The sequence below is a fragment of the Anser anser genome (assembly GCF_964211835.1).
Source record: "Anser anser genome assembly, chromosome: 6".
NCBI lineage: Eukaryota > Metazoa > Chordata > Aves > Anseriformes > Anatidae > Anser > Anser anser.
This window is the reverse complement of record NC_139726.1, coordinates 20,815,470-20,836,792: the sequence shown is the minus strand read 5'-3', so window position 1 is coordinate 20,836,792 and position 21,323 is coordinate 20,815,470. Positions and strand designations below refer to the sequence as shown.

General features: G+C 45.3%; 3 protein-coding genes across 8 annotated transcripts; 2 read left to right on the top strand and 1 right to left on the bottom strand.

Moving 5' to 3' along the window:
- Positions 1-3,415: 3,415 nt before the first annotated feature.
- PHOSPHO2 (phosphatase, orphan 2) lies at positions 3,416-5,119 on the bottom strand. The gene has a single exon (XM_083842443.1). The coding sequence runs from the start codon at positions 4,702-4,704 to the stop codon at positions 3,979-3,981; it is 726 nt and encodes a 241-aa protein (XP_083698569.1). The 5' UTR covers positions 4,705-5,119; the 3' UTR covers positions 3,416-3,978.
- A 53-nt stretch (positions 5,120-5,172) lies between these two features.
- LOC310901864 (cilia- and flagella- associated protein 210-like) lies at positions 5,173-11,480 on the top strand. Its single transcript, XM_083842404.1, is given in 10 exon segments — positions 5,173-5,295; positions 6,166-6,392; positions 6,662-6,835; positions 6,933-7,126; positions 7,378-7,534; positions 8,534-8,673; positions 9,011-9,203; positions 9,675-9,839; positions 10,572-10,848; positions 10,851-11,480. Coding segments are annotated over 10 exon segments (1,608 nt in total). The 5' UTR covers positions 5,173-5,249; the 3' UTR covers positions 10,886-11,480.
- A 666-nt stretch (positions 11,481-12,146) lies between these two features.
- Positions 12,147-21,120, top strand: LOC310901872 (cilia- and flagella- associated protein 210-like). 6 transcript variants are annotated; one of them, XR_014586254.1, is made up of 8 exons: positions 12,147-12,542; positions 13,147-13,303; positions 14,434-14,573; positions 15,259-15,451; positions 15,917-16,081; positions 16,661-16,767; positions 18,504-18,816; positions 20,704-21,120. XR_014586254.1 is itself a non-coding variant. In XM_083842441.1 (7 exons), the coding sequence occupies exons 1-6, from the start codon at positions 12,445-12,447 to the stop codon at positions 16,760-16,762; spliced, it is 855 nt and encodes a 284-aa protein (XP_083698567.1). In that variant the 5' UTR covers positions 12,147-12,444; the 3' UTR covers positions 16,763-16,767; positions 20,704-21,120. The 6 variants fall into 6 exon arrangements, 2 of the variants coding, with proteins under 2 accessions (XP_083698567.1, XP_083698568.1); XR_014586255.1 differs by adding an exon at positions 17,839-18,005 and having other exon boundaries at positions 18,504-21,120; XR_014586256.1 differs by lacking the exon at positions 18,504-18,816 and adding an exon at positions 17,809-18,005.
- The last annotated feature ends 203 nt before the right edge of the window (positions 21,121-21,323 follow it).

The following is a 21,323-nucleotide window of genomic DNA, read 5'->3' as shown; positions in this document are numbered from 1 at the left end:
CGGCTTTGTGGCGCCCGCCCGGCCCCGCCCGCCCGCTACTTACGCCCAGGGCCGCCGGGGCCCGCGGGAGGCGGAGCCGCGCAGGCAGCGCCCAGGTGGGCGCCGGCAGCCGCCGCCCGGCCCCTCCGCGAGACCGCCGCGGGCTGAGGCGCCGCGGAGCTCCCCGGCCGAGGCGGCTCGCCGCCCCTGAGCCGCCCCTGAGCCGCCCCTGAGGGACGGCAGCAGCTGCGCGGGCAGCGGCTCCCGGCCGCACAACAAAGCCGGAGCGCCTCCCGCTGCCCCCGGCAGCGCCCCGGGGCCGCCCCCTGCCTCAGGCGTGAGGGGAGCGAGGCCAGGGACGCCCCCAAAAAACGGGGCTTGAGAGGGGCAGGCCAGGGCTCCCCTCAACGCCTGAGCCTGAGCGGCGCAAGTGACAGCCGCAAACTGTGCTGACTCCGACTGTAAGCAAATTATTCTTAATTTATATGGCTTCCAAAAAAATGGTTCACAATTTCAGCCTTCTCTACTGGTACAGTGGTTGCAGCAGCGGATGCCCTAAACGCCGCTGGAGCATCCCCTGAGGATAAAGTGGCCGTGCTCCTCCTGAAGGGCCAGGGCTCCCTCTTAGCAGCAGTGGGACTTGGGACCTTTGGATCCACCAGCCAGGCTCTCCCCGCCCTGCACTGCAAGTGCTCCTTTTACCAAGCGGAGGGAAGTGTTTCTTGTTATTAGCCACGTGCCTGCAAACCCCAAGGGAGAAATTAGGAGGGCTCCTGCTCTGCACAGATTTACAAGCATAATTTTTTTCTTTGCATTACTGGTGGTACTTCCTCCAGTTTCCCACCAAAAGCATGAACTGAAGAAGGAATCTGAGTGGGAAGGTGTATACGGACATCTCCTCCACCACCCTTGCTCACATGCAGGCTGCAACAGGACTCAAACTTTCCCTTGCCCTCTATGTAGCAGCGCAAGACTTAAAAATACCCAACAAATCCTTCACACATCTTTGACTTTTTTTTTTTTTCCAAGCACTCTTGTTGTATTGTTAGCCCAGGAAATGAGTTTTGTGGTGCAACCCAGGCATTAGCAGTAGCCTCACCAGGGCCTGTCCCACAGCTACATTACTCCACTTTATTTTTCCCTGGAGCATTCCCTGGTAGGGCCCCAAGTCTGTTTGTATGCCCCCAAGCCAATGGCTTTGTTTTGCTGCTATTTTTCACCTTCCATTTCATCAGCTCCTACGGATATGCATGAACTTCTCTCAGCTCTTGGCCACCCCACTAGCACATAAGGTCAGGGCATAGTATTACAGCTAATTACTCCTTACAGTAGCTTGTGTGTAGTACCAGATCTGTTACCATACAGAAAAATTCCCACATGCACAGCAGCCTCCCATTATGCATTCCTTAACCTATCTTTACCTAAGTTACCACATTTCCGCAGAAGCTGGACATCTCCCCCACTTCCCCAGGGCATGCTGTTTTAGCCACCCAGCAAGTCAGGTCAGCAACACTAAGTACAGAACATGTACCCTTTGAAGGATCTGCTCCGTCGTCTTCTTTTCTCTTTTGGCTGTGTTACCAGCTGAAGCTGACTTCACAATCTGGAGGTACACATCTCCCCTCCCTTATACCCAAATGTGGAAAAATGTGGTAATTGTGGTGCTTCAGAAAACTGATTTCTTTTTTATTTTCAGAAGAGGAGAAAAAAATAACACAAGACCTCATTAATTGCTTAATGGCTTACCTACTGGAATGGAAAAGCTCCTTCTGTCTCTAACACACACTTTGTCCAGCAAATAGCATCAGCTCTACCCTGTACTTGAAGTGATTGAATCATAATAGCTAATCTTTCAATTAGTTTTCTTTGCTTAATCTATTCTCATCTCCTGCTTATATCACAAAAAATAAAAACAATTCCTTTTTGACTATGGAGATTAATGTCTTACTCAATGATTCAGCAATATAGCAAATTACAAGATAAGGTTCCTATGGGTAAAGAATGTTAGGAAACCTAATGTAAGTGGAAGGAAAAAAATGAATAATTATTCATATACTAGGTGGTTGGGGCTTTTCTGTTTGTTTCGTTGCTTTTTACATAAGCAAGAAGTGAGATCTGGACAATAACTGGACAAACAGAAGGCAAACTGTTTTGCAGCTAGGTTATGAAGAGCACAGAAGAGATTGGCTTGGCGCAGTACCTGCTAACACTTAGCAGCACATCCAGAATGAAGGACATACACAACTTTAAAAAGTAACTACACAATAGTGTGCTATGCAACAGCCATTAGTACTTTTGTACAACCTGCAAATCAGAAAACTTAAAACTGTCCAGGCCCATCAGTTAGATGCTGTCTTTGTGCCCTTACACGAGCCAACAAGGTAAGATCTCTAGTATAAACACCTCAGACAGCTATCAACTATCTAGCATTAAAGCTGTGCCCCTAAGAAGTCAAGTATATTACTTGTGACACCTTAGATAACAAACTGCTAAAGCTACCTGCTGTAATTAGTTAAAATAGGTGAAGGGCTAAACCCCAGTACAAGGCAGTACTCAAAGGAAATCTTCAAGATTTCCCCTCAAAACAGGGAAGACCACCCCTAAAAACCTTCAACTTTGAAAAAGAAGGTAGTGACAACATCAAGTGTCCATAAGAAAATGAGAAGAGTGCTGCACAGACAACACAGAAGACGACAGCTACAGCAATTGCAGGTTGCTGAGCTACATCTTGGACACCTGCGACTGAACTACTGCAAAAGTTAGACCAATTTCTCAGCTACTAAGGCACGTATAAGGGTAGAGAACAGACATCAGTTCAATAGCAGACTATAACCTATTTTGGGAGACGAAGAAAACATTTGGCATGAAAACACATGACTTTAATGAGACATACTTCTGTACGCATAGCACAAGTCTTAGGGCTCATCTTGCTGTGAGTGAGAAAGACTCCATGGTCACAGATGGTTCCTGAAACTACTAAAGGGCAGGTGAATTCCAATAAAAAGTTAGAATGGGCAGAGATGCTCCCTCACAGCCCGTGAGAGGGCTATGCAGGGCACATAGACAAGAGTGAACGGACAAAACCGTGTAAACACGTGCACACACGCACCGTTCCATGGGCCCGCGCACTGCAGCAGAAACCCATTGAGGAAACAGCGCCCAGCTGGCTCCGAGTGGGCAGCAACGAAGATCTAACCAGGGGCAGCCCTACGCACGCGGTCAGGGTGGTAGTCAGGGGAACGGGAGAGTGACTCTCCTGTCAACAGCACCGCACCGTTCTTACTGTTCTCCAGAAGAGAAGGGGTCTGACTGACAATGTAAACGGTGGTATCCAAAGACTGACGCCTACACTTGTGTTCGCTCTCCCCAGGCCCTGACAAAAACAGGTGCCTAACAACACACAGGCCAGCAGAATACGTTACGCAAATCACGTATGTTGCTTTTGTCACTGATAGTAACTTTTATTGTCTTTAATTAAAACTCTTAAAAAGGAATTTTGCTTGGTAAAATATTTAGTATATTAAAAATATAAATGCATCTTCAGATCAAACAAGATTAGAGGCATACCAAGTCATTTACAATTAAACATTTACCCTGATTAAATAGTATTCAAAGCCAATGATTCCAGAACCATGGTCCTGGTAAGTTAAGAATTTAAGTTCTTTATAAGAACTAATCCCACTCCTTTCCTCGAGCACATGGAACAGATCTCACATGCAGGCAGTAAAGGTTCAGGGTAGGGAGAAGATTAATGGCAATTCCCCCTGCAACCCTCCCACCCCCTTTTCCACTGATGTTGGAATGTGTAGTATGCTAGAAAGCCATTTTAATATCACTTTCCCACTATTGCCAAAATCGAACACACAGTTTTGTATCGTGTTTATAAAACATAGGTTCAGATGGCATCCCAGTTCTAGTTTTGTGCTTTTATGCACATGCAGTGTTTCTCTCCTGGAAAGAAGAAGGCGTAACTATATTGGTTTCCTTTTATCATCTGACTTATTCCTTTATAAGCAGCTTCAGGTAAGACACTATTTCAACAGCAGTTGACCAAACCAGAACAGAACACTCTACAGGACTGTGATCTTGGGTGAGCTGAGAAATCCTTTTCTCTAAGGTATACCCATGCCTGGGCATAGCAATGTCATTCTTCTTCAGAGACGTTACCGGACATAAGTCATTCCCGCCATCCCCTATATATACAATTTGTGTATAACTTACTCCTCGCTCCAACTGTTTATCTAGAAATTCTTTTAAAACTTTCCTTTTGCAAAGGTTTTTAGGGCACTTTGGACAATGGTGGGTGTGAAAGTTCTGTACAGTTAGGTAGCCAGTACTGCTGAATGCTGCAGGGTTTGTAAACACTTCATCAAACACCTTATGGAAGTCAGCGGCTTTTAGAATCCAGTCAATAAATACTGTATTAGAATCTGAAACAATTATGCAGTCAAAAAGCTCTTTGTTCTCGCCAATAAAATGCAGAAGATCTCCCATTCCCGCAGTGAAAGGGATCGTTGTCATAGTCCTTTTCATCTCCTCTTCTTTGACACCGCTGTCTCCCAAGTAGACAAAGACTCTGCCCATATATTCTGTCCAGTGCCCAGGCTGGTAGGAGTTTCTCAATCCATTAGGAAGCTTCTTCCCAGGAGCACACTTCACAATCCAGGTGTCACTATTTTCATCTACAATTGTATGGTCAAAGTCAAAAACCAACAGAAATTTCATAGCTGTCCAGGGGCAGTTTACAGAACAAACAGAAGAAAAAAAAAAACAGAGAAATACTTATAGAAAAGAAACTACTGAACTCCTACCCCGATCTTGTGCTCAGGTGAGAAAAATGATGCGGGACAAGGAAGCTAAGACAAAGACACAAACTGAGGAAACTGCCTGCGGCCACTCCAGCTCCAGGACGTGAGGCCGAGGCCGAGGCGGGCGGCCCGCGGCAGCTCCCGGCCCGGCGGCGCCATCTCAGAGCCGGGCTGCGGGACCGGCCGGGCCCCGCGCCGCCACCGCGACCGAGCGGGGCTCCCGCAGCCGGGCAGCGCTGCCGGACGCTGCCGCCGTGGCCGCGGAGGGGAGCAGCCCGCCCGAACGCTGCGGCGGGGCAGCCGCGGCCCCTCCGTGAAGCGCGGACGGGCCCGGACGGGACAGGACCGGGCCCAGGCCCACCCCCGCCGCTCCCGTCGCGCCCCGCGCCAGCCCCGCCCGCCGCCGCCCGGTTGCGCGGCAACAGCGCGCACGCGGCACCGGCACCGGCAGCGCCCCGGGACATGGCGGCGGCGGCGCGGCCCGGCGGGAGGCGGCGGCGGCTGCCCCGTGAGTGCGCGGGGCGCTGGGGGCGTCCCTGGGCCCTGCCCCGGGGCCCCCGCCGGGTCCGGACCCGCCTTGCCCGTCCCGGGGGCGCGGGGCGGAGCCCACCCGGGGCCGGGGGAGCCACGGGGTGCCGGGGGCAGGGGGAGTCGGGCGGGTCCGCCCCCAGGCAGGTGCGTCTGGAAACGGGCTGGGGTTACCAGCAGCAGCGCGACCCCCGGTGAAAGCCCCGAACGCCTCAGGCTGGGCAGCGCCGTGCAGCGCAGGGGAGCGAGGCGCGCTGCCGGCAGCACGCAGCTCTGCAGAGTTTCCCTTGGGAATGCAGCTGGCCACCTGAAGCCCAACGGTGACCTAAAGGCCGTAGGAATGCCCGCACACGTGTGTGTAGCCCAACACAAGGAAATGCTCGTCCTTCCAGCAGTTCAAGGCACTGCTCGGACAAGCCCGGTCTGTTTCAGTAGGTGCGGTGAGCACACCGGAGAACGGCGGCCAGGCACAGCCTGTGCCCCTACTGCTGCCTCCCCCACCCCCAGCAGAACGGCCTCAGCACCGTTCCCCAGACATTTCCTCTTGGGAACGCTTCCTGGCCGCCATGGCCAAATACTGTCTGCAAGGCGTTAGTTACCACAGGCCGAACCTGTTACACGAACGTGCATAGGGTTACATCGCTCAGCACCACGGCCCAAGTACACGCGCTGCCCGCACTTAAAACAGTCACAGGTACTCCATCATAGCTCTGGGGTACTGGGACGGGGAGAGTAACTGTTAGGACAACTCAGTATTGATAATATGCAGGAATTGAAATCCTGATGCAGGTTTGAATTTAGGATTTTGTGATTCCAAGTAACCTCAGTATCTTTTCTTCCCTCTACATAGCATCACACAGTTTTGTACAAAACAGTGTTCTGGATGGATATTTTCTTCCAAATGGAGTAGATCTTCGTCAAGTAATTATATTGCCAAAAGCGGAATGGGAAAGGTTGCAGGACAATCTTGGCAGCGTAAGTAGAGAAGCAGCACGCATCCTTGCTGAGAAGAAAGAACGTGAAGAAATGCACTTACGCTCCAAAGCAGCTGTAAAAGACTGGCCCAATACTATTATGGTAAGTACAAGATACATCTGTAAACTAGGTGATTCATATAGGCAAAAACAAAATAATATTTCTAGGTGTATTCCCTTAGTTTAACACCTGCTTTCAAATAGGTATTTTAACTAAGCTCCATATAAATAGTTTAATTGTCAAATTAAACCTGAAATGCAAAATTAAAAAAAAAATAAAATCACTGCACCCCCTTCAGAATGGTTTATACATTTTTAATCCATAGTTTTAAATGTGATTTCTAAAAAAGTGAATTTTTATCTGCATTATAGGGCCAGGCACAGAGGAAACTTAAAGCCAAAAAATTACGTGAAGAAAAGGAAGAGGAAGAAAGAAAGTTACTTGATTTGGAAGAAGCACAGTTCCAAGCAGCAAAACGGAAGGAAGCTATTGATCAAGCAAAAACTTATCTATACTATCAGAATGAAAGAGTGAAAGGGTTGCATGTTTGTTGACAACTTATTTAGAATATTTAAATTCAAATTGTACTGAATTTCTTTAAACACTTTGAACATGCAAATTAATTGAAATGTTCTCTTGTAGAGTGCACTGCTACTTACTGAGGTCCTAAAGGAAAGAGATGCTCAAATTGAATTTAAAAAGTTCAAGCCAGATGTTAACAAAAAGAAGGAAGAAGAAGCAGAACGTGAGCATAAAGAAGCTATTCTCAGAGAGCAAGAAAAGGCACATCAACGTTATATGGATCGGCAGGCACTATGCAGAGATCAGTTGGAACAGTAAGTAATAGTAAAATAGGGTTACTGTTGATTAATTATGTATTTAAACTCTCTTCTCGCAAATACATTCTATAAGGTTTTACAGAAAGTTACACACAATGTTGCTGTTGTTTACATCTGACAATATACCCAACTTCACTTCAAAATACCATATTTCTTTAAAGTACTCATAGACAAGCAGAATCCCTATCTGTTCATTACTTCACTTGGTCCCTAACCCATTTTTTTAACTCCTTTTTACGTTGTTTCAGAATAGAGGAGCACAAGCGTCAGGCAGATCTGGCTAAGCTAGAAAACAAAAGAGAAGGAGAAGAAATACAGAGATTGAGCCGATTGTACGAATTGGAAATGCAGAGAAAAATGGAAAAGGAACATGAGGAAAAACTTGAACGCCAGAGGCTGTATCGTGTAAGTGATAGGAAAGCAGAGAGTTCAAAACGCTTGTTTTGCCTTGTCTGCTCGGAGTAAAACAATAGTGTTAATATTATCTAAATGGGCCTGTTGGCAATACGAGGTTTGCTGACAGCTTTACCAACATTAGGTCATATCCCTACATTGCTGGTTGTAGGCCATGTCTTTCCTGTCTGCTCTTGAGAAGGGCCTCTTGGGTGGAAGTCCCTCCTCTTGTCTGAAGGGGTAACATCAGCACCTGATGCTCTGACTGGTGTACGATGAAAAGGTCTGCCGTAGACATCAAGGAACAGTCTCCTTGACTAAAAAACTGGATTGAGGTACCGTGTACCTGCCCTGTTTTAAGCCCATTTTCATTTGGTAGGAAGAGGGAGTAGTCTGAGTCTGTGAACATAAAAATACCTTTTTAACTTGTCTTTCCCTTTATGATTAGATATGTTTAGAAAAGTTGTCAAGATCTGCTGCCCTCCCTCTTCACCTTCAAAGACACCTTGCTAAATGCAAACAAGACACGCCTCACAACACTTTTGGCCAGCACGCAAAAGACAGTATTTTTTTTACATAGAACTCTAGAAAACTCCTCGTCAGCTAGGATTTGGATTAAGCTCAAACTGGGATAGTTTTGGATGAGGTGGGCCAGGAGTAGCACAGTCTGCGTAAGTATTGGTGGGGTTATGCAGTCCCATTCCTCTCCACATCCCCCTCTTCCATGTGTGTGGATGGCAGCGAGGGATAATATTCCCTGCATTGCATGCTGATCTGCATAATGGTTTGGAGGAGCAGCAGTTCGATGCTCATTTCCCCTTCTCCTTTCTCCTATCTACCATCTCCTTCATGCATGTTTGAGCCATAAGAGGAAGAATCCCTTTCCTTTCTGCTCTCTTTGAAAAAAACATGAAGAGAGAACAGAAGACGAAGTGGTTCTTTTAAGCTGCAGCCAAAGGTCTAGATTTTCTGAACTTCATTTGTTATATCAGGACTGTTTTGCCTATGCAGGAGCATGTAGCTAACCAGAAAATAATCAAAGCAGCAGAGGAACAAAAACAAATGGAAGAAGATGATCGGATTAGAGCTCATTTCAAAGCAAAGCAAAGGATTGCCAAGCTGATGAAAGAGAAGGAAGCTGAAATGCGTAGGTGGGTACAAAGCTTGAGTATCAAGTGTATCTAACTTAAGAATTATACAGTTGTCATATTCAAGTTTTTCAGGCTGATGATACAACAAAAAATCACAGTTATTCTACAATTAAATTCTACTCATAGGGAAGTGGAGAATTCAGGACAAAAAGGAAGTTCTTTCACAGGTTCATTAGTTATAGGTCTGGGGGAGGGGGTGATCTCTCCCCTCTTCAAAGTACAAAGATTAACAGAAGTGCAAGCTGTGTGGCAGGAAGAGAAAACTGCTGGGTTTGGTAGCAGCAATGCTTCAGGTAGACTAGGTGCGTATGTTACAATAGCTCATGTTCTTCTGCAGACTAACACAGGAACGTCAGGACAAAATTGTCACCCAATTGGCTGCCCAAATGAGTGAAGCATTGAAGATGGAAGACGATCGTCTTGCTAGAGACATTGCAAAAAAAGAAGCCGAACAAGAAAAAAAGAACAAAGAGAAAGAAGCAAAAACAAAGGCTGCCATTGAATCTATTGCTGAACACAGAGCCACTGTGGTAAAAAACACCACCACCACTAAGCTATTCTTATCCCTCTTTATTTCCTATCCTTCCAAATACCTTTTAGAAACACTGTGGGTTTTTGCATAGCAATTGTTAGACACTTGTGCATGTCCTCACTTAGCAGCTGCCTCTTATTTACACCCAACTCCTTAAGCAAGTTGCAAGTGGCACATGGGAGGATCCTCTTGCAAGAGATTAGCATGCTTCATCAGGTCTGCTGACATCTTCCTGGGGTCCTCTTACCCTCTCCCACCTCATGCTGGGCATGCATCTGTTGGTGCTGCTGGAAACTTGGGGCTTGGACACTGGCCAGCTACGATGATTGTGCTTACCAGCGAGTGCTGACACAGGGCTGCATCATTATTGCTTTTGTGTCTGGCCTGCAGAATGGCTGGTGGCAATACATGACTCTTCAAAGTGGCAGGCTAGCTACTTGGCTAACCTCCTCTCTTGTGTAAAATTCAGGTGAAGATGAAACTGGAGAAGGAGATAGAGGAAAAAGCAGAAAGTGTAAAAGAATGCCATGCATTTATGGAGAAGAACCGCATCTACCTGGAAGGGGAAGAAGCCAAGAAACAAAGACAACGTGATGCAAGTATGGAAGTACAGAAGATTCAGCTCCAGCAAATGGTAAATAGAAGTGCTGTACCCTGTCAGCCCCTTCAGAAAGTAGCACGCATCTAAAGCGACAGTATGATACACTGTCTGAGGGGCTGGGAGCGGAAGCATGCTGTGTTTTTTTTTTTATCTTGTATGCACTGCAGATGTTGGCATTGGGGGCCACTCACATCTCAGCAGTGGCACAGAAGTCTCTTCTGGGCTCTCTCAGCCCTTGTTGGTCAGGGAGGATGACCTGGAAGGGCAGGTGATGAGAAAGATCACTAAGCTGCACTTAGCAGCTGTGGCTTCAGGAGACCCCACTCAGGAATGCAGATGCCCCTTCTGCATTTGCATTTCCCCTGAGCATGTGACCCCATTCTTCAAGTCCTTGTGGTGTCACTGTCCCAGTGTGGGAGCCGCTCATACAAAGCCTTTCCTCTCAGGGGGTGTTGTGCAAGTCAAGGCTGTTTTGCAATGACACATCACTTCTTGTCTTGGGTTATTATGTACTGCTGCTGGTCTCTTGTATCTTCTGGGCAGATCTCCAAAGAGCAGCAGCAAATGCTGATGTTCACTCAGCTATTCAATGTACCCTTTTTTGTGGTGGGGTGAGTGGTGAGAGAACTTGGGAGGGATGATATTTGACAAATATGAACTACTTAGTATCACCTCAGATCTCTTGTAAATTTACCCTCTCGAAGACTCCACAGATTGTTGTGTTGTGAAAGAAATACTAAGCTGTCATCCCCTTTTCTTCTTAAGGCAGAAAAGCAAGCAAAAAAACAGCAGGAGAAGCAAGCAGACTTGGACTACGATGCTCAGAAACAGCTTATTGCACTTTGTAGGGAGCGTGAATTTCAGAACTATGCCAAGCAAGTTATTGAATCAGAGTCCAAGACTACACATAATCTCTATCCTCTCCTCAAAGCATCCAGAGATATAAGAGGACTTGGATGTGGGCCATTTTCCAGAGGAAGCAAGGGAATAAATCTTAGTTTTCAAGTACAGGATGTTGCTGAGACCCAGTTACCTCCTTGTTGCTGACTACTGCACAGGAAGATAAAAATATGAAATAACATTGAAACTATACAGCAAGGAAAGACAGAAGTAGTTTTCATGTGGTTAAAAAGATACCTTTTTGAACCTTATGGACAGAGTCAAGACTGCAAATGGATCTACATTAAATATACCCTATGAATCTGGAAGACCATTTGAAAAAATAAACTCCAGAGAATTGAGTGTATTCTCAAAAATCACTGGCTTGTATTTCATGAAAGTCAGCTTATTTAACTAGAGACAGCAATGCATCCCATATAACTGATGATCAACATAACCTGTTCCTGCCCAAGGCTCACTATTGCTGCTACATTTTTATTATTTTTCTTAAAATTTACTGTCCCAGGTATTTCAGCCCTACAGCCTATTAATTCAATACGAATTCCCAACACGGGTGCAAAAAGTCACACTATTCACTAGCCTATTTCCAGTTCAGTATTCCCCATAATGAGAGAATAAAAAAAAAAATAATAAAAAAATTTACAGAATCTACAGGACCAAAAGAGCAACCAAATACATGCAGAAGCTAGAATACTTACAGTACTGCAGTTTTTATAGTGTTTTGCAACCACCTCTATAAAATTAATGTCTTGCTGTAATTTAGTTATGTGAAAATACGAACGTGGTTTGGCCGCAGCCCTTAAAAGGTCATCTAAAAGGCAAGTAAGTCCCAATATAGCTGTAAGTAGCTACTACAAAAATACCATGGCAAGAAGAAACAACATAGTTTGACCAGCCTTTCAAAAAGACTAACAGTGATTCAATCTGCAGTAGGTAAAGTCAGATCTAAACTCGTTTCTCAGATTTCTCAGCCAGCACCGAACTCTTTGGGGCCTACTCTCCACCACAAGCCATGTACAGACCTCGCTCCCTAAGGTTCGTTTCCTTGCTGAAGTTTTACCAGTGTATTTACGTGGCACAGACAGAGTTAGGGGTTCAGATAACGACTTCCCCTGCAAGCACCCTGGGCTCCAAACGCGCTATTCCCCTATTCTGGGCCCACTGGAAGCGTCGCCCAAGGCGCCCGCAGCCTGCCTTTGCCCCCCACCCTCGTTTCACGCCCCGAGCTGCCCATCCCTCGGCCAAACCGGGGAACGACTTCTAAAAAGTTAGGAGAGTTTCCTTAAAAGGATGTCTGATAATATTTTACTTTGGAAAACGGGTCTTGTGGGGGCCTTCAAGACTCTGAGCCCGGCTTCTGACAGAGGCAGGCTGTGGAAGGAGGCAAGGGGCTGCCCAGAGGTGAGGGCCGAGGGGAGTTACCCCTTTACCTTCCCGCAGCGCACAGCCGCCGGCTCTGGAACCGCCCCGCTCCTCCCCAGGGCCTGGCTCGCCGGTGCCGTCAGCAGCCGGCGGGGCGGGTCGGGGCGGTGCCGCTATAAGGCCGCTGCCAGAGCCACCGCCCTGCCCTTCCCGCCCTGTGCGGCCGCTCGGCCCTTTCCGGCTGAGGCGCTGCCTCCCTCCGCGCTCTGGAAGCGCCCGAAAGGGGCGGTGGCGGCGGGGATCGCGCCTCTCGTCAGGCAGCGCCGCTTCCCTGACAGGCCGCGGCCGGGCCGGGCCGTAGCGGAGGCAGCCGCCGATGGAGCACCAGCAGCCGGGCGCCGCCGAGCGGGAGGCGGAGCGGGAGCGCGGCCGCTACGCGGAGCGCCGGGCCGTGGCCAGGGAGCAGCTGGCGCAGTGAGTCGGGGCCGCCCGGAGCCGGCCCAGGGGCCCCGGGACCGAGCCCGGCCCGGGGCGGGCGGCGGGGTGCGGTGCGGGGGCAGCGGGGGTTCGGGCGCGGCGCTGCGTCGGGCCCTCCCCGCACCCTGGGCTCCCTGAGGCAAAAGACCGTGTTGTTGCCGCTTGTCCCAGCCCATAATAAGTCATACTTGCAGCCAGCGTGGGCTGAGGGCCGCTCTTTGTCTTAGTCAGTGCTGGCACTGCTTGGAAGTAGTAGCTTGCCACTAGATGGTAAAGGGCAAACTCGTGCAGGCAGTGGGCTAACAATTAAGATGCTCAAATGGGATCTCTTATTCAAACCCATCTGCTAGTCAAGTTTGCTTTTGCTAGTACTGGCTTAATTGGGAAATTTCTAAGTGCTTCTTTATGCCAGAAGTCAACCCTGGCTGAAGGATTTGCAGCTGCCACCTAAAAATGTGTGATTCTATTTTGATCCGATGTTCTCCTTTCACTTTAAAATACCGGATTTTTCAGTGTTCAGGTACCCGTAGACATGCAGAATCCCTATCTGCTCACTTCACGGAATCCCCACCCCGCTTACACCATTCCTTTCCTGTTTTAGAATACAGGAACACAAGCATCAGGCAGACCTGGCTAAGCTGGAAAACAGAAGAGAAGGGGAAGAAATACAAAGGCTCAACCGATTGTACCAACTGGAAATTCAGAGAGGAAAGGAAAACGAACAGGAGGAAAAAATTGAACGCCAGAGGCTGCATCATGTAAGTAGGAGGAAATCAGAGAGTTCAGTGCTCGTTTCACCGCAGCTGTATAGAATGAAACAACTGCATTAGGGCTATGGATAAACAGGCCTGATGACAACAGGAGGTTTGTTGGTAGCTTCAGTAGCAGTGTTTGGTCACATACTGATGTTGAAAGCTGCAGGCTAGGTCTTTCTTTTGTCTGTTTTTGGGAGGGGCCTCTTGAAAGTCCTGATGTGACACCTGAACTTTAACTGGACTACAATGAAAAAGTCTGCTGTAGACATCAGGGAATATTCTTGGCTTGATACCTGGATTTCGATTCCACGTACCTACCCTGTTTTAAGCCCATTTTTCCATTGTCAGGAGGAGGGAGTAGTCTGAGTCTTTGAACATGACTTTATTTTTATCTTGTCTTTCCCTTTCTGATTAGAGATGCTTAGAAAACTTGTGAAGACCTACTCACCACACCTATCTTTCCATTCTCTGTACCTCCTTCCCCCAACAGCTGCTTGAGCAGGGAGGCTGATGTGGAGGTACTTCAAATCATTGTCAAGCAAGAGACTAAGAGGAGAGAATTCCCATTCAAACTCTCCTTCCTTCCCCTCATCTGTCCCTCACCCCACCCCTTCTGTCCACAGTTAAGCAAATTTTATTCCATTTGCTTTCAACCTTTTATGTGCAATAAAATCAATATACACTAAAATGGCCGCTTCTCTGTGATTTCAAAATGCCTTGTGCTTTATATTTTTACAGTTCTACAGACATACTGTTTTTTGTCCTTCAGAGTCTGTTCTGTGTGAATGACACATGGGATGGGAGAACAGCTGGTGGAGTATAAGAAAGCCTACCCTAAGGATATCGTGCTTGGGGCTGCAACTGCATACTTATAGTGGTCACTCCTGCAGCCCCTTGTTACCAAGCCCTTGCCACTTGGTACATTACTAATTTTACTTCTGTGGTCATTTGTGATAATTAGGTCCTGAGTATTTTCTTCCATCTGTTTCTGTTCTATATATTCTCCACTGGTACAATCAAAGAACTGTTATGATAGGTTAGGCGTGAAGTCTCTAATAGATTTATCTTTCCCCATTCAATATTTCTGAAATCTCATTCTGTATAAAAATAGCAGTTATTTTCCATTTAAACAGGAGCATGTAGCTGAACAGAAAGTAATTAAAGATGAAGAGAAACAAAGAGAAGACGAAGATGATGATCGGATTAGGGCTTACATTAAAGGAAAAGAAATGATGGCTGATCTGAGAAGAGAAGAAGACGCAGAGACCAATAGGTACGTGGAGGTATTTTCAGTGTTAAGATTCAACTAAATTTTGTGACAAATGTTACTCTGAATTCTTACATCAGCAAAATCAAAACTGATGCAATAAAGTTTTCTGTGAGTAAAACTTGAAAAAAGGTAGACAATTCAGATGAAACCCTATCAGTTTTATAGTAATTGGTACTGTGGGGGTAGGTAAACTCTCAAGTCTTCAGGTTGCCTAGATGCTGAAATGCAAATCTCTGCATCAGCGTGTTGCCTGTCCTTCTCTGAGAAAGAAGGAACATATTTGACTTAACTAGGCAACAGTATTAATATTCTTACAGTAATAGAAGAAATATTGTTTACTTGTTTAGCTGAGAGGGTATGCTGTTCCTGAGCCAACACAAGCACCCTTTGCTTCCTGCTTCCAGCCAATGCTCCCAGCATTTGCCTGCAGTGACAGTGGGTTAGGTGGATTCTTCCCTGTGTGATCCATCTCACTATAGCAACAAAAAGCAAGCATGCAGAAAAAAAAAATAGGGAGTGCTTACTTGCCATGTCAGTAAAAGGATGTCAAAGAGCTGAATGGGTGGGCCTGTGTGGCTAGAGAAGATAGAAGGGTGGAAGCAGGATTGCTGGCGCTAGTTGGAGCAGTGCCTCAGATAAGCTGAGCATATATTGCTGGTATGTTATGGTAGCTCATGTTCTACTGCAGGCTAGTTCAAGAGCATCAGGACAAAGCTTTTAAACAACTAGCTGGACAGATGAATCAGACATTGAGGATGGAAGCTGAACGTTTTGCTCGAGGAGCTGCAGAGGTAGAAGACGAATACCAAATGAAAACCAAAGAAAGAGAAGCAAAAAATAAGGCTGCCATTGAATCTATTGCTGAACACAGAGCCACTGTGGTAAAAAAAAAAAAAAAATCATTCTTATCCCTCTTTCTCTCCTATCCTTCCAAATACCTTTTAGAAACATTGTGGGTATTTGCATAGCAATTGTTAGACACTTGTGCATGTTCTCACTTAGCAGCTGCCTCTTATTTACACCCAACTCCTTAAGCAAGTTGCAAGTGGCACATGGGAGGATCCTCTTGCAAGAGTTTAGAATGCTTCATCAGGTCTGCTGACATCTTCGTGGGGTCCTCTTACCCTCTCCCACCTCATACTGGGCACGCATCTGTTGGTGCTGCTGGAAACTCGGGGCTTGAACATTGGCCAGCTACGATGATTGTGCTTACCAGCGAGTGCTGATACAGGGCTGCATCATTATTGCTTTTGTGTCTGGCCTGCAGAATGGCTGGTGGCAATACATGACTCTTCAAAGTGGCAGGCTAGCTACTTGGCTAACCTCCTCTCTTGTGTAAAATTCAGGTGAAGATGAAACTGGAGAAGGAGATAGAGGAAAAAGCAGAAAATGAAAAAGAATGCCATGCATTTATGGAGAAGAACCGCATCTACCTGGAAGGGGAAGAAGCCAAGAAACAAAGACAACGTGATGCAAGTATGGAAGTACAGAAGATTCAGCTCCAGCAAATGGTAAATAGAAGTGCTGTACCCTGTCAGTCCCTTCAGAAAGTAGCACGCATCTAAAGCGACAGTATGATACACTGTCTGAGGGGCTGGGAGAGGAAGCATGCTGTGGTTTTTGTCTTTTTTTTTTTTTAAAATCTTGTATACACTGCAGATGTTAGCATTGGGGGCCAGTCACATCTCAGCAGTGGCACAGAAGTCTCTTCTGGGCTCTCTCAGCCCTTGTTGGTCAGGGAGGATGACCTGGAAGGGCAGGTGATGAGAAAGATCACTAAGCTGCACTTAGCAGCTGTGGCTTCAGGAGACCCCACTCAGGAATGCAGATGCCCCTTCTGCATTTGCATTTCCCCTGAGCATGTGACCCCATTCCTCAAGTCTTTGTGATGTCACTGTCCCAGTGTGGGAGCTGCTTATACAAAGCCTTTCCTCTCAAGGTGTGTTGTATACAGTAACACTGTTTTTGTGAAAACTTGTTTGCATTTTTCCTTATCTTGTAGGGCTGAAAGTGATACGAATTTCCAATGCATGTTGGAAAAGGTGTTTTAAAAAACAAAAAAACCTTTGTTATTCTCTCTTCTTCCTCAGGCAGAAAAGAAGGCAAAAAAAGAGCAGGAAAAACAAGCGGACTTGGATTATGATGCTCAGAGAGAGGCTGCTTTTTGTAAAGAGCAAAAATTTCAGAGATAGAGACAGTAAGTAACTGAGTGCCATGAATGCACACAACTTTTATTCTCCTGTCCAAATGTCCAAGGAGGGAACACAATGTGGATGTGGGCTTTCTAAGCAGGTTTTAGTTCTCCTTTTCTCTCTCTAAGATAGTACAGAATACTGTCAGGACTCAGCTGAAATACTGCTTCAGAAAATTATGAAAGAACATGGAGGCTATGCAGTAAGGATGTGGTGAAATATCAGCTAGTGACTTTTAAAATTTATTTCAGTTAAATTGACACCTGTGAAAGTGGAGAAGTATATCTACATACAGTATACTTAGAAAAAAAAAAGTGTGTGAGGGGAAGTTTGGTTGGTACAACACCATCCCCATTCCTCCTGACAAATGTATGTGAGCTCTCATCTCACTCGGGCTGAGCGAATGCTTGGAACCGTGTGGGAGTGTTGCAGCTTGCATGCCCCTCAAAGCCCTGCCCGAGAACAGGGCCAAGACCTCCCCAGAGCTGGCACAGGCCCAAGTGCTGTCTTGGTTGGTCAGACCTGCTGTGGTGTGGGTTGCCGAGCTGTTTCTGGACAGCAGGACCTGGCTAGGAGCAGCTGATGCTCTGTACCCACTTTAGTTAGGGTGGCCCAAAAGGGGCCTGTTTCTGGAGCAAGGACGTCGCTACTGAGAACTTCGTGCACATGCATGTCCAGGGGGGCTTGTCCAGAACAGTGCTCATCTGGTGGTGTGGCTCAGTACCCATCCTGGTAAGAGCACATGCTGAAGTTTTATCCAGAAGGGTCTAGTTTATGATCACTCCGGAATGTGAACAAAAGCATGGTAAGTAGGAACAATCAAGAGACCTATCTCAAACTCTCTTCTGATCTAAACAACTGCTAGCACAGCTGTGCTATTAGGTAAAAGTCATGCAGAGTTCTTTCCAGTTATCTTTGAGTAATTGACTTGAGTGGAAATGATTTTTTTTAAAGAGGGCATGGCAATTAGTTTCTGAAATAGTCTCTAAATTCTTTTTTTCCACTAATGAAAAATTTAAAATTTATTTCCCTTCTTTCTGAGCCAGTGCTCTTTTATTACTTCAAACTCTTTCCAGCAAGCAAACAATGCAAACTTTTAATAAAGCTTTTGGATGGCAGAAGCTGAAGCCTTGAGAAGAATCATTGACTACAGTAAGAGTTGTGCTGAAAGTCTGCAGAGCTTGGTAATGCTCCAAATGCATCGCTAAGTGCACATTTGCATGTGCTGACTACTGTGTAATTGGTGAGTTAAATGGGTCTTAATCTACTTCACAGCAGCAACAAGCAAGGTGGATTGCAGCCTCATTTCATGCTCAGTTTTTTTTTTGAAAAAGCCCTGTTCTGTAGATTATGTCTGCACTTGAAATCTACAGCCTGCTTCCAGGGGTCTTATACCCGCTTTTACTTTCTGTGTCTACAGAAATACCAAACTCAGCCACCAGGAAACAATTCTTCCTTTCAGTATACATAAAGTGAAGTAGGAATCCTATGCATTTTCTAAATGCACTAAGCGTTGATTCATTTGACCACATTCAGCATGAAAAAAAAACAGCATGAATTGATCACATTATACTACTGACTTCCAAAGATACATGCGCTTTGTGTGCTTGCTCTAAATACTAACTCTTGTTGGTGATCCCTGTAAAACTACAAAGAAGTGTTTTTAGATCATGGAATTAAATTGAGGTTCTAGAATTTTTAGTGACAAAGCATTTTGGTAACATTTCATTGTTCTTCACAGTTTTCCTACCTCTGAAAAGCAAGAATGGAAAGCTTCTTGCAAGAGTAATACAGAAGACTAAAGTCAGTTTTATGTTTGATATGTTGAAGAACACAAAGGAAGAAAAAAGGACTGGGAAGAAGCTGAGAGAACAGCTCCTTGTGCAAGCAGAAACATGAAAGCTATTGAACAGCCTGAGATGAGAAATAAATGAAACTGAGAAAGCTGGGCTTGTTCAGTCTGCCAAGGAGGAGGCTAAGGATATAGAACAGCCTGCAGCTGGGTGAAGGGTGGTACAAATACAGCAGAGCCAAACTTGTTTCAGTAGTGTCAGGTGATTGATACAACACAGTGATATGGGAGATAAGACAATGTCATGAAAATTCCCCTTTTGGCAGGAACATGGTCACTGGCTTAGAGTGGCCAGGAAGGTGATAGAGTCATTATCTGGGAAGGCTCTGAAGATGTAGCAAGTAAGGCAGGAGGCTGGTGTACCTGACCACCAGGGGTACTTTTCTGCCACTATTTAAAGATGGTAACAAAATACAGGAAGCTCAAATACAGCTGATAAATCTGCTAAGCAGGAGGTACTCTCTAATGCCTACTGTCATTACTTGTAGTAGCTATTAGCCAAAGTTTTAATTAATAGCTAGTAAATCAGAATGTGCTTTGAGAAATGACTACTTAACTTGAATTACTGGTTTTGTTCAACATCTTACCCTCTCTGTTGGTATGCTGCCTTGCTTCAGAAGGTCATACTACATCTAATTTCAGAGGTAGTGGTCCTGTAAGAAGGCTAGGACCTTAGAAAGGTAAGTCCCCTCAGAGGGACTGAAACAGACACCTTGAATCCAACTGCCTTTTTTTTCCAAACCTCAATCAACTCTGTGGAAATAGACTGGCAACTTAAGTATGGAGACATGGGCTTCCAGGGTCAAGCATGATGTTCTCGAGTAATGCGGCTCATACCTGCATAGCTATTAGCAGTGTTGTCTCTTCAGATCTAATGCAATTTTGACATAGGAAGTGGAGCAGAAGTTTTCAAAAATGCCTTGTCCTAGGTTGGTTTGACTTCACTCACAGTGCAGTCCTCTACTGTCAGATAGTGTTCTGTAGGGTAGAGTTACTAGTTCGATTCAAGTTCTTTAATGTTAGTCTTTGCTACTGCTCAGCTCAGAGGAAGGTTGAAGAGGATGCTCAACTGGAAATAATCTACCACTGAAACGTAGAGTTGGCATCATGGGGTGATTAAGGATTGACATTTTCAGGTGCCAATACAGACTGGCTGTTACTCCTGAAAACATTTTCTAAGTCTCTGGTGGTTTTAGGCCAAAGAACTCATTCTGTTTTAATAGCTACTTTTTTTTTAGAGTCCTGTTACTAACTTACATGTTCAGTATTTCTTGAAATAGAAAAATGCTATAAATAATACGTAATTTTCCTCCTTGTTCTTGGCAATGCATCCTAGTCTCTGATGAATCTTCCTTGTTCTGGCAGTGCCATCAATCTAGTCATTCCCTTGGCCTTCTTGCAGCACCATCAGTACAATCTAAGCTTTTTGGTTTTGGCCTTTGCAATTAAGAATGAGAGCCCACAAAGGAAATGTGCTAGATACCTAAGGGGATATGTAAGTGATTCAAACCCACCATTTAATCTGTTAAACCAATCTTTAAAGAGATCTAAAACAGCCTTAAAGCATAGTTTTTCATAGCTGTTTGATATTATCTTGTATAAACCAGAATGGTATTATTTTTTTCTCTGGGTTTCCTATCTCCAATACATTATCCAGAGAAACGTACAATTCTTTTATATACTGAAGGCCTTATGCATCATAACTGCAGGCCCAATGAAATTCTATACTAGATCAGTTAATACAATAGTAATTTTTCCCCCTTCCAAATGAGTAGCACGTGATTTGGCCTGTTTTGGTCTATTCATTTTTTTCTTTAAAAGAGGTAAAGCCTAGAACATGGCAACATTTACTGGAAGTAAGCAAGAGTTACTGTGCAGACCAGAGACAGGATCAGGCTGTCTGATCCTGTAGGAGGCTACCAAGATCTAGAAACTACACATCCAGCAACTGATACAGTGAAATGGGGAAAATGAAGCCATTACTGCTGTAGGACGATTGTTTCAATTACAGCCCCTCAATTCATATTTCATTGAATAATGATTACTAACTACAAAGGAGGACTTGAACTCTGTTTCTTTCTTTCTTCAGAAATACAGCAGACAAGTACAGAAGCATCCACTGCAGAATAAGAAGCTAGCCACGGTCTTCTAAAAACCCTTATGTGTGCCTGCAAAATGTATCAGTTCCTTACAGCTGAAACTAACTCCGGAATATGGTAGAAGGCATGCAGTTTGCCAGAATCTGCCAATATTCAGCTCAAATACTACAGCTATAGCTACACAGCAGCTACAGTATTTTTATTATGAAACAAAGCAGTAGATTCACTTTCTAAGAAGTCAAGAGGTAACAACCTACACATGTATATGAACACTTGTGATGTTGGATGTGCTGTACTCGAATGTTACTAGACCTCAAAGCTTAATTAAAACTTTACATTTTGGCTTAAAAAAAGGAGCAAATAATAAAAGTAAGTAAATTGTTTAAAATAGCTGCCCATAGCAGCAATACCAATGCTGAGTGTGTTTCTTCTTAACAGTTTTCTACTTAATTTTACTGTGGAGAATGCAATGGAAAACAGGAAGTCTACATTGAAAGTGGCTGAATCTCTAATCCTTTCTGGGAAGGAGGTGCCTGCAGCAAGACAATCGTCTGTCTAGCACTCAAGTTTCTTAATTGACTGTAGGAAGTGCAAGAAAGGTAGCGTATGC